At 38.6% G+C, this 13,547-nt stretch overlaps 1 protein-coding gene across 9 annotated transcripts in view; it reads left to right on the top strand.

The window, feature by feature from the left end:
- The first annotated feature begins 828 nt into the window (after positions 1–828).
- gbf1 (golgi brefeldin A resistant guanine nucleotide exchange factor 1) overlaps positions 829–13,547 on the top strand; it is a 104,919-nt gene continuing 92,200 nt past the window's right edge. For 8 of the 9 annotated variants that reach the window (XM_057847538.1, XM_057847539.1, XM_057847535.1 and 5 more), the window contains exons 1-2: positions 836–1,112; positions 9,453–9,556. In XM_057847538.1, the coding sequence (XP_057703521.1) occupies positions 9,461–9,556 (96 nt within the window). In that variant the 5' untranslated portion in view covers positions 836–1,112; positions 9,453–9,460. Of the gene's footprint in view, positions 1,113–9,452; positions 9,557–13,547 lie in introns of all 9 variants that reach the window. The other variant, XM_057847533.1, reaches the window with a different exon arrangement.

Raw genomic sequence — 13,547 nt, 5'->3', positions numbered from 1 at the left:
GGTTCTTTGGCAACAATGAAACGTTTGCTCATAAAAGTTGAAAAATGACAAATTTGATATATGCAGGCCCTGACTACTTAATATTTGATTTAGATAAAAAAAATAGTACAGTGTTTTTTTTTCCTTTAAACAATTCAACAAGAACAAAGACAACATACTTACATATATCCACACATTCCGGACAGATATATAAATAAAAATTATAAAGAAAACAAAAATAATAACACTAAATAAATGGTAAAAAAAAAAAAAAAAAATAGAAACTACAATAAGCCAGGGATTTCAAAGAAAAAACAAATAAAGGCTTTAAATTTGGAACACATTTTAGAGCATTTGGATTTTTTGACTTTGTATAGATTTAACATATAGAGCCATTCTGTTTTAAAAGGCAATAAAATGAGGTTTCGTTTTGGAGAATTTCAATTTATGAACAAAGAATTCAATTTAAAACAAGAACAAATTAAAAAAATAACATTCTTCCTTATAAGCTGTATGAAATGCTATGAAGCCTTACAAAACATTTATTTAAAATGTTTTCCCAACAGAATGGGAACATTCGCCTGTGACGGGAGCGTGAAGAAAATGACGTAATTTCCGCTCACCAGATCAGCCAACCTTACTGCCGTCTGCGTCCCACCTCTAAATTTTTCAATCAAATACGATTAATCTTCTAAATTTGTATGAGTGCATATATATCATTTAATTAATAAAAAACCTGAACATTTCTCATTTTGAAGTGGCTCTATTATGGTCATCCTTATCATTCTGCATAAATGTGTTTCTGAAAAACTGTCAATCAAAATGCTGTAACCAAGCTCGGTTGAGAGCACACTGCTTTTCCACGTCAGTGTGTTTACTAAAGACTGACAGCCACTGCAAGGTGTTGTAGTTTTCCTAATTGTTTGTCATTTTTTATGAATCGAATGAATAAGCGCTAGCTAAGAAATGCATTCTATCACGCTATGAGATGTGCCGAAATTGTAGTTTGTCCCTATGTTGTGCTGGATTGAAGTACAATACTGGTCTCCACTCTCTGGTGGCCGGCTAGCTGCTAGCTTTCTCAGCTAGCTTCTACGGAGGTCCGTCTTTAAAAGTAGAAGTCTCACACGCAGGTAATGCCCATTTAATTTCTGACGAACCTTTGGGGTAGAAATATTTGCGGCAACTATACTCATGACAGATTAAATATAATAATAAAAAACACTAATACTGTTTGCAGGCTGTATACACGATGAATCTCGGTGAATTAAAATGCAAATGACACATTGAATTGTAGTAGATTTTTTAAGTCTGTTTTTGTTCGAATTAAATTTTACTCTTGAGTTGGGTCACTGGCCATCAGTCACTGTCCTTGCACCAAGTCACTGCTGACCGACACGAGCTAACATCTGCATGACGTCATTTGCTATTGTAATTATAAAAGATTTTGAGTGAAGATAATATGTGGAATGGGTATTTAAGATGCGCTATTTTTATGGGAATTTCAAACTGCATATGGTAATTGAGGTGAACTGCAAGCTACTGTCAGATAAGTGTCATTTGACCTGACTCTGTTAGGGATGCGTGAGTCCTTTTGGGACAGTTTTAAAACACTTTTGTTCAAGCAACACTAGGTAACTTTTCAACCTTTATAAAATATTTTCATAACATTTGTGATAATATGTCGACTGACAACTAGTTGAATGACACCTTTTTTATATCTTGAGGGGGTCTGTATCGCTTTCACCGGCACTAATTAACTTTAAGGAGGGTAGCCGGCAGTGTTGTTACTTTAAAAAAGCAATTAATTACAGTTACAAATTACTTCTCCACAAAGTAATTGAGTTTGTCAGTTACCTGAATGTAAGAGTAATTAATTACTTGGCAAAGTAAATGGTGTTATTGTCATGTTTTTTTCTTTTTTTTTACCCCCCCCCAAAAAAAAAAAAAAAAACACGGTCCCACTATGTGAAGTTCAAAGGGTTTTTGGGACAATTGGCCCTAGCCCAAATCTTTACCCTAAACTTAACTAGACACAGGGGTATTGCGGATATTGCGATAACTAGTTAGTAATCATTGCTACAGTGGGGAGAACAAGTTGATACACTGCCGATTTTGCTGGTTTTCCCACTTGCAAGCCATGTAGAGGTCTGTAATTTGTATCACAAGTTCTCTTCAACTGTGAGGGACGGAATCTAATACAAAAATCCAGAAAATCACATTGTATAATTTTTAAATAATAAATTTGTATTTAACTGCATGAAATAAGTATTTGATACATTACCAACTAGTAAATATTTCGCCTCTTAGTTCTTTTTTAAGAACCCCTCCTGTTCTCCACTCATTACCGGGAGTAACTGCACCTATTTGAACTTGTTACCTCTATAAAAGACACCTGTTCACATGCTCAAACAAACAAACTCCAACCTCTCCACAATGGCCAAGACCAAAGAGCTGTGTAAGGACATCAGGGATAAAATAATAGACCTGCACAAGGCTGGGATGGGCTACAGGAAAATAAGCAAGCAGCTTGGTGAGGAGGTAACAACTGTTGGAGCGATTATTAGAAAATGGAAGCAGTTCAAGTTGACGGTCAATCTGCCTCGTTCTGGGGCTCCATGCAAGATCCCACCTCGTGGGGCATCACTGATCATGAGGAAGGTGAGGGATCAGCCCAGAACTACATGGCAGGACCTGGTCAATGACCTGAAGAGAGCTGGAACCACAGTCTTGAAGAAAACCATCGGAAACACATTACGCCGTCATGGATTAAAATCCTACAGCGCACGCAAGGTCCCGCTGCTGAAGCCAGTGCATGTCCAGACACGTCTGAAGTTTGCCACTGACCATCTGGATGATCCAGAGGAGCAATGGGAGAAGGTCATGTCGTCGGATGAGCCCAAAATGGAACTTTTTAGTCTAAACTCGGCTTGTCGTGTTTGGAGGAAAAAGAAGGATGAGTACAACCCCAAGAACATCATCCCAACCGTGAAACATGGAGGAGGAGGAAACATCATTTTTTTGGGGCTGCTTCTCTGCCAAGGGTACAGGACGACTGCAACGTATTGAGGGGAGGATGGATGGGGCTATGTATCGCCAGATCTTGGCTGACAACCTCCTTCCTTCAGTGAGAACCCTGAAGATGGGTCGTGGCTGGGTCTTCCAGCATGACAACGACCCAAAGCACACAGCCAAGGCAACTGAAGAGTGGCTTGGTAAGAAGCATCTTAAGGTCCTGGAGTGGGCTAGCCTGTCACCAGATCTGAACCCGATAGAAAATCTATGGAGGGAGCTGAAAATCCGTGTTGCCCGGCAGCAGCCCTGAAACCTGAAGGCTATGGAGAAGATCTGCATGGAGGAGTGGGCCAAAATCCCTGCTGCAGTGTGTGCAAACCTCGTCAAGGACTACAGGAAACGTTTGGTATCTGTAATAGCAAACAAAGGTTTCTGTTCTAAATATTAAGTTCGATTTTTTTGATGTATCAAATACTTACAGTGCCTTGCAAAAGTATTCGGCCCCCTTGAACCTTGCAACCTTTCGCCACATTTCAGGCTTCAAACATAAAGATATAAAATGTTAATTTTTTGTCAAGAATCAACAACAAGTGGGACACAATCGTGAAGTGGAACAAAATTTATTGGATAATTTAAAATTTTTTAACAAATAAAAAACTGAAAAGTGGGGCATGCAATATTATTCGGCCCCCTTGCGTTAATACTTTGTAGCGCCACCTTTTGCTCCAATTACAGCTGCAAGTCACTTGGGGTATGTTTCTATCAGTTTTGCACATCGAGAGACTGACATTCTTGCCCATTCTTCCTTGCAAAACAGCTCGAGCTCAGTGAGGTTGGATGGAGAGTGTTTGTGAACAGCAGTCTTCAGCTCTTTCCACAGATTCTCGATTGGATTCAGGTCTGGACTTTGACTTGGCCATTCTAACACCTGGATACCTTTATTTTTGAACCATTCCATTGTAGATTTGGCTTTATGTTTTGGATCATTGTCCTGTTGGAAGATAAGTCTCCGTCCCAGTCTCAGGTCTTGTGCAGATACCAACAGGTTTTCTTCCAGAATGTTCCTGTATTTGGCTGCATCCATCTTCCCGTCAATTTTAACCATCTTCCCTGTCCCTGGTGAAGAATAGCAGGCCCAAACCATGATGCTGCCACCACCATGTTTGACAGTGGGGATGGTGTGTTCAGGGTGATGAGCTGTGTTGCTTTTACGCCAAACATATCGTTTTGCATTGTGGCCCAAAAGTTCAATTTTGGTTTCATCTGACCAGAGCACCTTCTTCCACATGTTTGGTGTGTCTCCCAGGTGGCTTGTGGCAAACTTTAAACGAGACTTTTTATGGATATCTTTGAGAAATGGCTTTCTTCTTGCCCCTCTTCCATAAAGGCCAGATTTGTGCAGTGTACGACTGATTGTTGTCCTATGGACAGACTCTCCCACCTCAGCTGTAGATCTCTGCAGTTCATCCAGAGTGATCATGGGCCTCTTGGCTGCATCTCTGATCAGTTTTCTCCTTGTTTGAGAAGAAAGTTTGGAAGGACGGCCGGGTCTTGGTAGATTTGCAGTGGTCTGATGCTCCTTCCATTTCAATATGATGGCTTGCACAGTGCTCCTTGAGATGTTTAAAGCTTGGGAAATCTTTTTGTATCCAAATCCGGCTTTAAACTTCTCCACAACAGTATCTCGGACCTGCCTGGTGTGTTCCTTGGTTTTCATAATGCTCCCTGCACTTTAAACAGAACCCTGAGACTATCACAGAGCAGGTGCATTTATACGGAGACTTGATTACACACAGGTGGATTCTATTTATCATCATCGGTCATTTAGGACAACATTGGATCATTCAGAGATCCTCACTGAACTTCTGGAGTGAGTTTGCTGCACTGAAAGTAAAGGGGCCGAATAATATTGCACGCCCCACTTTTCAGTTTTTTATTTGTTAAAAAAGTTTAAGTTATCCAATAAATGTTGTTCCACTTCACGATTGTCCCACTTGTTGTTGATTCTTGACAAAAAAATTAAATTTCATATTTTTATTTTTGAAGCCTGAAATGTGGCGAAAGGTTGCAAGATTCAAGGGGGCCGAATACTTTTGCAAGGCACTGTATTTCATGCAATTAAATGTAAATTTATTATTTAAAAATCATACAATGTGATTTTCTGTTTTTTTTGTATTATATTCCGTCCCTCACAGTTGAAGAGAAATTATGATACAAATTACAGACCTCTACATGCTTTTCAAGTGGGAAAACCAGCAAAATCGGCAGTGTATCAAATACTTGTTCTCCCCACTGTATGTATGGAAGTCATCTAATGTTGTGACTCAACCGTTAAAGTTGTTAAAATTGCTCCCGTCACTGCATTAGTTCCCTTCTGTCTACTTTTGACATGTGAAAGTTTTAAAACTGTTTCATCATTTAAAGATAGATTCAAGTCAGGTTTTTTTTCGATTTCGTATTTTAGATAAAAAGTTACTTAGGTTCGCTAGTAAGGGTGTAACGGTACATGTATTCGTATTGAACCGTTTCGCTACTTGGTGCTCGGTTCGGAACGGAGACGTACCGAACGAGTTTCTGACGTAATGTAACCTTTAACTTTTCGAGGCTGTGAGTCGATCGGGTTACAGTTTCTTTGTGTAGATTATATTTACTCTGTCTTCTCTACTATGATGAGGACCAACACGGTAGGACAGTCCTGCGTCAATACTAATCACTGGCAGACCGGGCAGACCGGAAGTCACACGTGTAAAAATACGGTGGGTCCGGTCGATTTTCAAACTAATATGCAATCGTAACCCACTTTTTGAGTCCATCAGATCTCTTGAGTGGTAGATCAGGGCACAGTTGACTTGTCTTTGTTGATTTACTGCTGTCTTCTCTGCTATAATAATAACCAACACGGCCCCGTGTTCAATACAAAACCCTCCTACCACAACAAAACAAGTAGGAACTAATATTCACATAGCAACTAAAGTTATACAACATAAAATATACAATATAAATGAATATTACATCACAATTGTAAAATACAAACACACAATAAAATAAGTAATAGCCCATTTAAATAAAATGAATTGAAATGAGCTAAAACACCTGTAATTAAATAATAAAAATTAGGGCTGTCCCAAACGACTAATTTTCTCCCGATTAGTCAGCCGACTATTTTTACGATTAGTCGACTAATCTAATAATTATTATTTTTTTTTTTTTTACTAATTTAGCAATTAAGTTTTTGTTGACGCTTATCAATTCACAAAAACATATTGGAACACTTAAATTATTTATTAAAGTACAAATAAACACGAAAATAACAATAATAAATCACGAATAAACAATAAGTTCAAATGTTGATTGAATTAACTAGTGCAAAAGAATGGAATGTAAACAGATTCAGAACACTGACTTCGCCTTTCCAACATGATTCAAAACAATTCTTAAAAAAACACCTAGCATTAATATTATAGTATAGTACTATATATAATAGTTTTATAATAATTATAATAATTATTCATTGCCAATCAGATTTTTCTTAAAGGGTGTCATTTTAAAGGTATTCTTAGTGTAGAATCTAAATTCTGAAGTATGCGGGGTTAACTCCAGAAATCGTTATTTATATGACGAATATCACATGCTTTTATTTTGAAATGTTCACCGGAAGTATGTTCGCTAAACCGCTAACTTCAGCTTTACACGCCGCAAAAAAAGCACTTTTTGTCATTGCATGTAGTGTCAATAATAGATTTTTTTGTCATTTTTTTCGTTTGCAAATGCTGTTAACCAGCGATTTTTCATGTTTGAAGTGTCACCTTTTAACCGCAAGTTTGCTTTCACGAGACGACTGCCCATGTTTCATAGCAGGCTAAAGTACCGGTAGGTTGCCTTTCCCCCCCATTCACCTCAGTGTAGCAGTGCTAACGTTACAGGGTGTAATATACATGTGTTTTCTTATTTTATATGTCTGAACTTTAATTCTACAGCGTGTTGATAAGAGAAAGGAGTCTCACATGCCATCAGCACGCACGCACCAATGTATGCAGGCACGTGCGCAGCGATAAAAGGCAGCCGTGAAAATTACCGACCGCATTTTTATTTGCCGTGCGATAAATGGGCACATTGCATATCGCGACAGGCTCAGCAACTTCAATAAAACATGTTAGATGGACCGACAAACTGGGCGACGGCGCTTGAGGTGTTTATTCACGGCCGACGTGCAGCCAAGCTTGGCATTGAAGAGACAGGACAGAAAGAGTGTACCCTCCTTTGTTTCTTTGAAATAAGTCAATGTTTTGGACACTCTGGTGACTGAAACAAAAGAAATAGTTATATTGTCATTCTTTATTTAACAAAAGTGGTTGATTTAAGAAAAACTCAGATATCATGTGTGCAAAAGTATGTGAACCCCTTCAGTTAATAGGATATTGCGCCTCCTTTTGCAGAGATTACCTCAACCAAACGGTTTCTGTAGTGACTAATCAGCCTCTCACATCTACTTTGGGGGATTTTTGCCCATTCTTCCTTGCAGAACGCAGTCAGTTGAGAGAGGTTTGATGGGCGTCTGGCATGAACTGCTCGCTTCAGGTCCCGCCACAGCATTTCAATGGGATTTAGGTCAGGACTTTGACTGGGCCAGTCCAGAACACGAATCTTCTTCTTTTTCAGCCATTCCTTGGTTGTATTGCTGGAATGCTTTGGATCATTATCATGTTGCATGATCCACCTTCTGCCAAGCTTTAACTTCAAAACAGATGGCGTCAGGTTATGTTCTAGGATTTGACAATATTCCTCAGAATTCATGATCCCCTGGACTATGTGGAGTTGTCCAGGTCCTGAGGATGAAAAGCAAGCCCAGATCTTGACATTCCCACCTCCATGCTTCACTGTTGGGAGAAGGTTCTTTTGGTGGTATGCAGTGTTGACTTTTCGCCAGACATGGCGGTTTTGGTTGTGACCAAACAGTTCAATTTTGCACCTACATCAGTTGATGAAAACTCTTTTTAATTTAGTCTCGACAACACAACTGTTAAAAAAACAAAAAAAAAATACTGAATTGATTGATTAGGAAATCAGGTTGAAATAATAGAAAATTCCAAAATGTTGAGGGGGTTCACAAACTTTTGAGCAGCACTGTACATCCACCAGTTGGTTTGTACAGACATAAATTTATACAAATTCTCCAAATTTATGTGGTATCGTATTCATTTATTTGCAATTTTTAAAAATTCCACACAGATGATGACCACTTGTCACAACTGTAGGTTTTTACTTTGTTCCTCAATCTGAGCTTAAAGTTTTTGTCGCATGTATTATGGATATTTCTTTGTCAATTGTTTTAAGGTGACCTAATGTCGTTTCCAATATTTTTGTTTCATGCATTTGTATTGCTTAGCAACAGTTGAATTCGCGTGATGAAGTAGCTCTGCCAGTGCCAATCTGTGCATACTGGTAACTAAACTGCGCGATTTTGTGACGTGTTTATTATTGGTCTTATACGCATGAGCGACACTTTTTGAGCCGTGACTGAGAATGGTAGTCTGAACGGGCATGCAAAAAGACCAAACATGACAAAAAATCGGATTTGTGCATTAAGACCTGACTATGAACCTAGCCATATTGATGAGAATCAGACTCTGCAGAAGCAAACAAAAAGGAACAGGAGGAAAAGGAGGTTAGATGTTGTGGTTTGCCGTGTTGTGTGAGCCGAGCAAAAACGAGCTCCGAGTTGCTCTCATGAATGTTAGTCAAGCTTAGGTAATAGGCTTAAGAGGGTCTGACATTGATTCCTCCGCGAAAGCTTGACTGGTTTACCTTAATGTCAATCAAAATATAAATCCAATAGCAAGGTAGGTAGAACAAACTACTGGCATTTTTCCTCATTAAAGCAAGATTAAGATGTGATCGACTGATGCTGTCTTTGAGCTGTACCAGTTGCTCACGATCGATATTTAGGCACCTCTTCCACAGATCTGTCAAATTCTGTAGGATTTTAAGCCACTGTTATGGATCGCAGATCAGTAATGAAATTCATCGTGCATGTGCTTTGTTGCTCTTAACTTCTTGATGTGACGTCACTAGTACACTATATCTGAGTAATTGCTCTTAACCACTTCAGTCCAACTTTTCAACAATGACCCTTACTTGCCTTAATACAATTGTTCAGCCCTTAAACAGTCTGAATACACATAGTACTTTATTGTTACGTACAGAGCACGTTCTCGTTGACAATATCTTGGATTTCTAACTGAAGCACTTTTGAATGTTTTTTTTTTTTTTTTTTTAATGTTCTCTGATGTTTGTCTAATGCTGCTCATCTACCTTTAAAACTGCTTTTCAGAGGCAAAGTGTTTTTGATTTCGAATAATCCAGTGTTACTGTTCTGTATTGTCTAAATACACATCATGGACCCTCGCTTAACTAAAAATATTGGTTTAAAATCAGTAATTCACACCTTCATTTTTCAGAACTCAGCATGGTGGACAAAAGTATCTACATTGTCCAAGGTGAAATTACTGCTGTTGTCGGCGCTATCAAGAGGAACTCGAGATGGAACACCCACACTCCCTTGGTATGGAAACAATACACATATCCTAGCTCTTGCACCACTACTATTTTTTGGCTACCAATACCATTCCGATACCCAGCTGTGTGGCATTTAGTGCTGCAACGATTAATCGATTAACTCGATTATTCGATAATAAAAAAATATTCGAATTAAATTTTGTTGCTTCGAGTATTTGTTTAATTGAAGTGGCGTTGTAATGGTTTATTTTGAAAGTGTTTACATTTAGTTTTATTGATTAGGGTGGATGCACTGCCCTCTGGTTTGCCTCATTTCACATGGCTGAATCCAACTGCTCCCTGTTAATACCAATGTAAGCTACGTTTTTGTTTGGGCTAATGTTTTTTAATTCGTTCGTAATTTAGTTTATAGGTATATTTAGCCAATTTTTGTGGGAATATGAGTCTGAACCATTTGTTAAGAGCATTGTAAAAAAAAAACAAAAAACAAAAAACATTTGTATAGCATTTAAGCTAGTGGACTTTTGCTATGTAAGTTAGCCAATTGTTCTTTTGTTGTACATAGATCCTCATTTATTTTTTTTTTTATACCGTTTGAGGCTTATCCCGAGTATTTTAATTTTTCATGTTCCTTATCCGATTACTCGATTATTCGAACTAACTAGTTCATCGATTAATCGACTACTAAAATAATCAATAGCTGCAGCCCTAGTGGCAATGGCCAATTTCGATGCTCCACCAATATCACCTTTATATACATTTTCTCTTTTAAAACTACATTACTGCACTTGAATATAAAGTAATTGATATCATGGCTTGGTTCAACACTGCTTCATAACTTTGTGAAGCAGGAAAAGACTAGTAAAAACAGAGTGAATCCAGTACAAGAAGTTCACAAGTTCTGTTTTTGCGCTGGCGACGTAACGAGAATTTCCCCGTCAGTTGGATTTCATTGTTAAAATGTAAATTCATATCAAAATACTTTCTATAAAAAGTAAGATGCTGTTCTTACAGTACTTGCTGAGAGGTTTATGGAGAGTTAGGGTTTTTTAATGGTTTATTGGCAACTGAAAGCACGGAACACGACTAACGTGATGCCCTCTTTCACTCCAGCCAGACACGGAGCGTTTAGTGACAGCCCAGAAAACATAACACCCAATACATTAACACCTCATCTCTCCAGCGACATGAAAGCAGCACACCTTAAAATGCTGCTCATTTAACATTTTAATGAAATATTCGATGTCCATATAGAATTATAAAACACACAGCTGCTTTTTGTATTTTTTCCCACTGATGTAGTTTGCCATCTAGTAAGACAGACGACCTGCTGCTAAGAGGATTAACATAATATTGTATTTGTAACGTGCATGTGGATGAAACATTGATAAGATTGAGCAACTTTATTAGATTTATAAATTATGATGATAATGGGGGAAAAAAAACCTTAACATATATACAGTTGTGGTCAAAAGTTTACATACACTTGTGAAGAACATAATGTCATGGCTCTCTTGAGTTTCCAGTTATTTCTACAACTCTGATTTTTCTCTGATAGAGTGATTGGAACAGATACTTCTTTGTCACAAAAAACATTCATGAAATTTGGTTCTTTTATGACTTTATTATGGGTGCTGGGTCAAAAATATACATACAGCAGCACTAATATTTGATAACATGTCGCTTGGCCATTTTCACTTCAATTAGGCGCTTTTGGTAGCCATCCACAAGCTTCTGGCAAGCTTCTGGTTGAATCTTTGACCACTCCTCTTGACAGAATTGGTGCAGTTCAGTTAAATTTGATGGCTTTCTGACATGGACTTGTTTCTTCAGCATTGTCCACAAGTTCTCAATGGGGTTTAAGTCAGGACTTTGGGAAGGCCATTCGAAAACCTTAATTCTAGCCTGATTAAGCCTTTCCATTACCACTTTTGATGTGTGTTTGGGGTCATTGTCCTTTTGGAACACCCAACTGCGCCCAAGACCCAATCTTCGGGCTGATGACGTTAGGTTATCTTGAAGAATTTGAAGGTAATCCTCCTTCTTCATTATCCCATTTACTCTCTGTAAAGCACCAGTTCCATTGGTAGCAAAACAGCCCCACAGCATACTACTACCACCACCGTGCTTGACGGTAAGCATGGTGTACTTGGGGTTAAAGGCCTCATCTTTTCTCCTCCAAACATATTGCTGGGCATTGTGGCCAAACAGCTTGATTTTTGTTTCGTCTGACCACAGAACTTTCCTCCAGAAGGTCTTATCTTCGTCCATGTGATCAGCAGCAAACTTCAGTCGAGCCTTAAGGTGCTGCTTTTGGAGCAAGGGCTTCCTTCTTGCACGGCAGCCTCTCAGTCCATGAAGATGCAAAACACGCTTGACTGTGGACACTGACACCTGTGTTCCAACAGCTTCTAATTCTGGGCAGATCTGCTTTTTGGTGATTCTCGGTTGAATCTTCACCCTCCTGACTAATTTTCTCTCAGCAGCAGGTGATAGCTCGCGTTTTCTTCCTGATTGTGGCAGTGACAAAACAGTGCCATGCACTTTATACTTACAAACAATTGTTTGCACTGTTGCTCTTGGGACCTGCAGCTGCTTTAAAATGGCTCCAAGTGACTTTCCTGACTTGTTCAAGTCAATTATTCGCTTTTTCAGATCCATGTATGTATATTTTTGACCCAGCAGATTTGATCACTTTTTCTGTTAACCCATAATAAAGTCATAAAAGAACCAAACTTCATGAATGTTTTTTGTGACAAAAAAGTATCTGTTCCAATCACTCTATCGGAGAAAAATCACAGTTGTAAAAATAACTGGAAACTCAAGAGAGCCATGACATTATGTTCTTCACAAGTGTATGTAAGTGTTTGACCACAACTGTATATGTATACACTACCGTTCAAAAGTTTGTGGTCTAAGTGACCCCAAACTTTTGAACCGTAGTGAACGGTGGTGTGTGTGTGTATATATCTATACATCTCTATCTATCTGTCTGTCTGTCTATGTGTATACATATGTGTATACATATGTGTATACATATGTATGTGTATATATATATATATATATATATATATATATATATATATATATATATATATACACAGTGCCTTGCAAAAGTATTCGGCCCCCTTGAATCTTGCAACCTTTCGCCACATTTCAGGCTTCAAACATAAAGATATGAAATTTAATTTTTTTGTCAAGAATCAACAACAAGTGGGACACAATCGTGAAGTGGAACAACATTTATTGGATAATTTAAACTTTTTTAACAAATAAAAAACTGAAAAGTGGGGCGTGCAATATTATTCGGCCCCTTTACTTTCAGTGCAGCAAACTCACTCCAGAAGTTCAGTGAGGATCTCTGAATGATCCAATGTTGTCCTAAATGACCGATGATGATAAATAGAATCCACCTGTGTGTAATCAAGTCTCCGTATAAATGCACCTGCTCTGTGATAGTCTCAGAGTTCTGTTTAAAGTGCAGAGAGCATTATGAAAACCAAGGAACACACCAGGCAGGTCCGAGATACTGTTGTGGAGAAGTTTAAAGCCGGATTTGGATACAAAAAGATTTCCCAAGCTTTAAACATCTCAAGGAGCACTGTGCAAGCCATCATATTGAAATGGAAGGAGCATCAGACCACTGCAAATCTACCAAGACCCGGCCGTCCTTCCAAACTTTCTTCTCAAACAAGGAGAAAAACTGATCAGAGATGCAGCCAAGAGGCCCATGATCACTCTGGATGAACTGCAGAGATCTACAGCTGAGGTGGGAGAGTCTGTCCATAGGACAACAATCAGTCGTACACTGCACAAATCTGGCCTTTATGGAAAAGTGGCAAGAAGAAAGCCATTTCTCAAAGATATCCATAAAAAGTCTCGTTTAAAGTTTGCCACAAGCCACCTGGGAGACACACCAAATGTGGAAGAAGGTGCTCTGGTCAGATGAAACCAAAATTGAACTTTTTGGCCACAATGCAAAACGATATGTTTGGCGTAAAAGCAACACAGCTCATCACTCTGAACACACCATCCCC

This window comes from Corythoichthys intestinalis, chromosome 10 (assembly GCF_030265065.1).
Source record: "Corythoichthys intestinalis isolate RoL2023-P3 chromosome 10, ASM3026506v1, whole genome shotgun sequence".
In the NCBI taxonomy this organism is placed as follows: domain Eukaryota; kingdom Metazoa; phylum Chordata; class Actinopteri; order Syngnathiformes; family Syngnathidae; genus Corythoichthys; species Corythoichthys intestinalis.
This window is presented reverse-complemented; position numbering and strand designations above follow the sequence as displayed.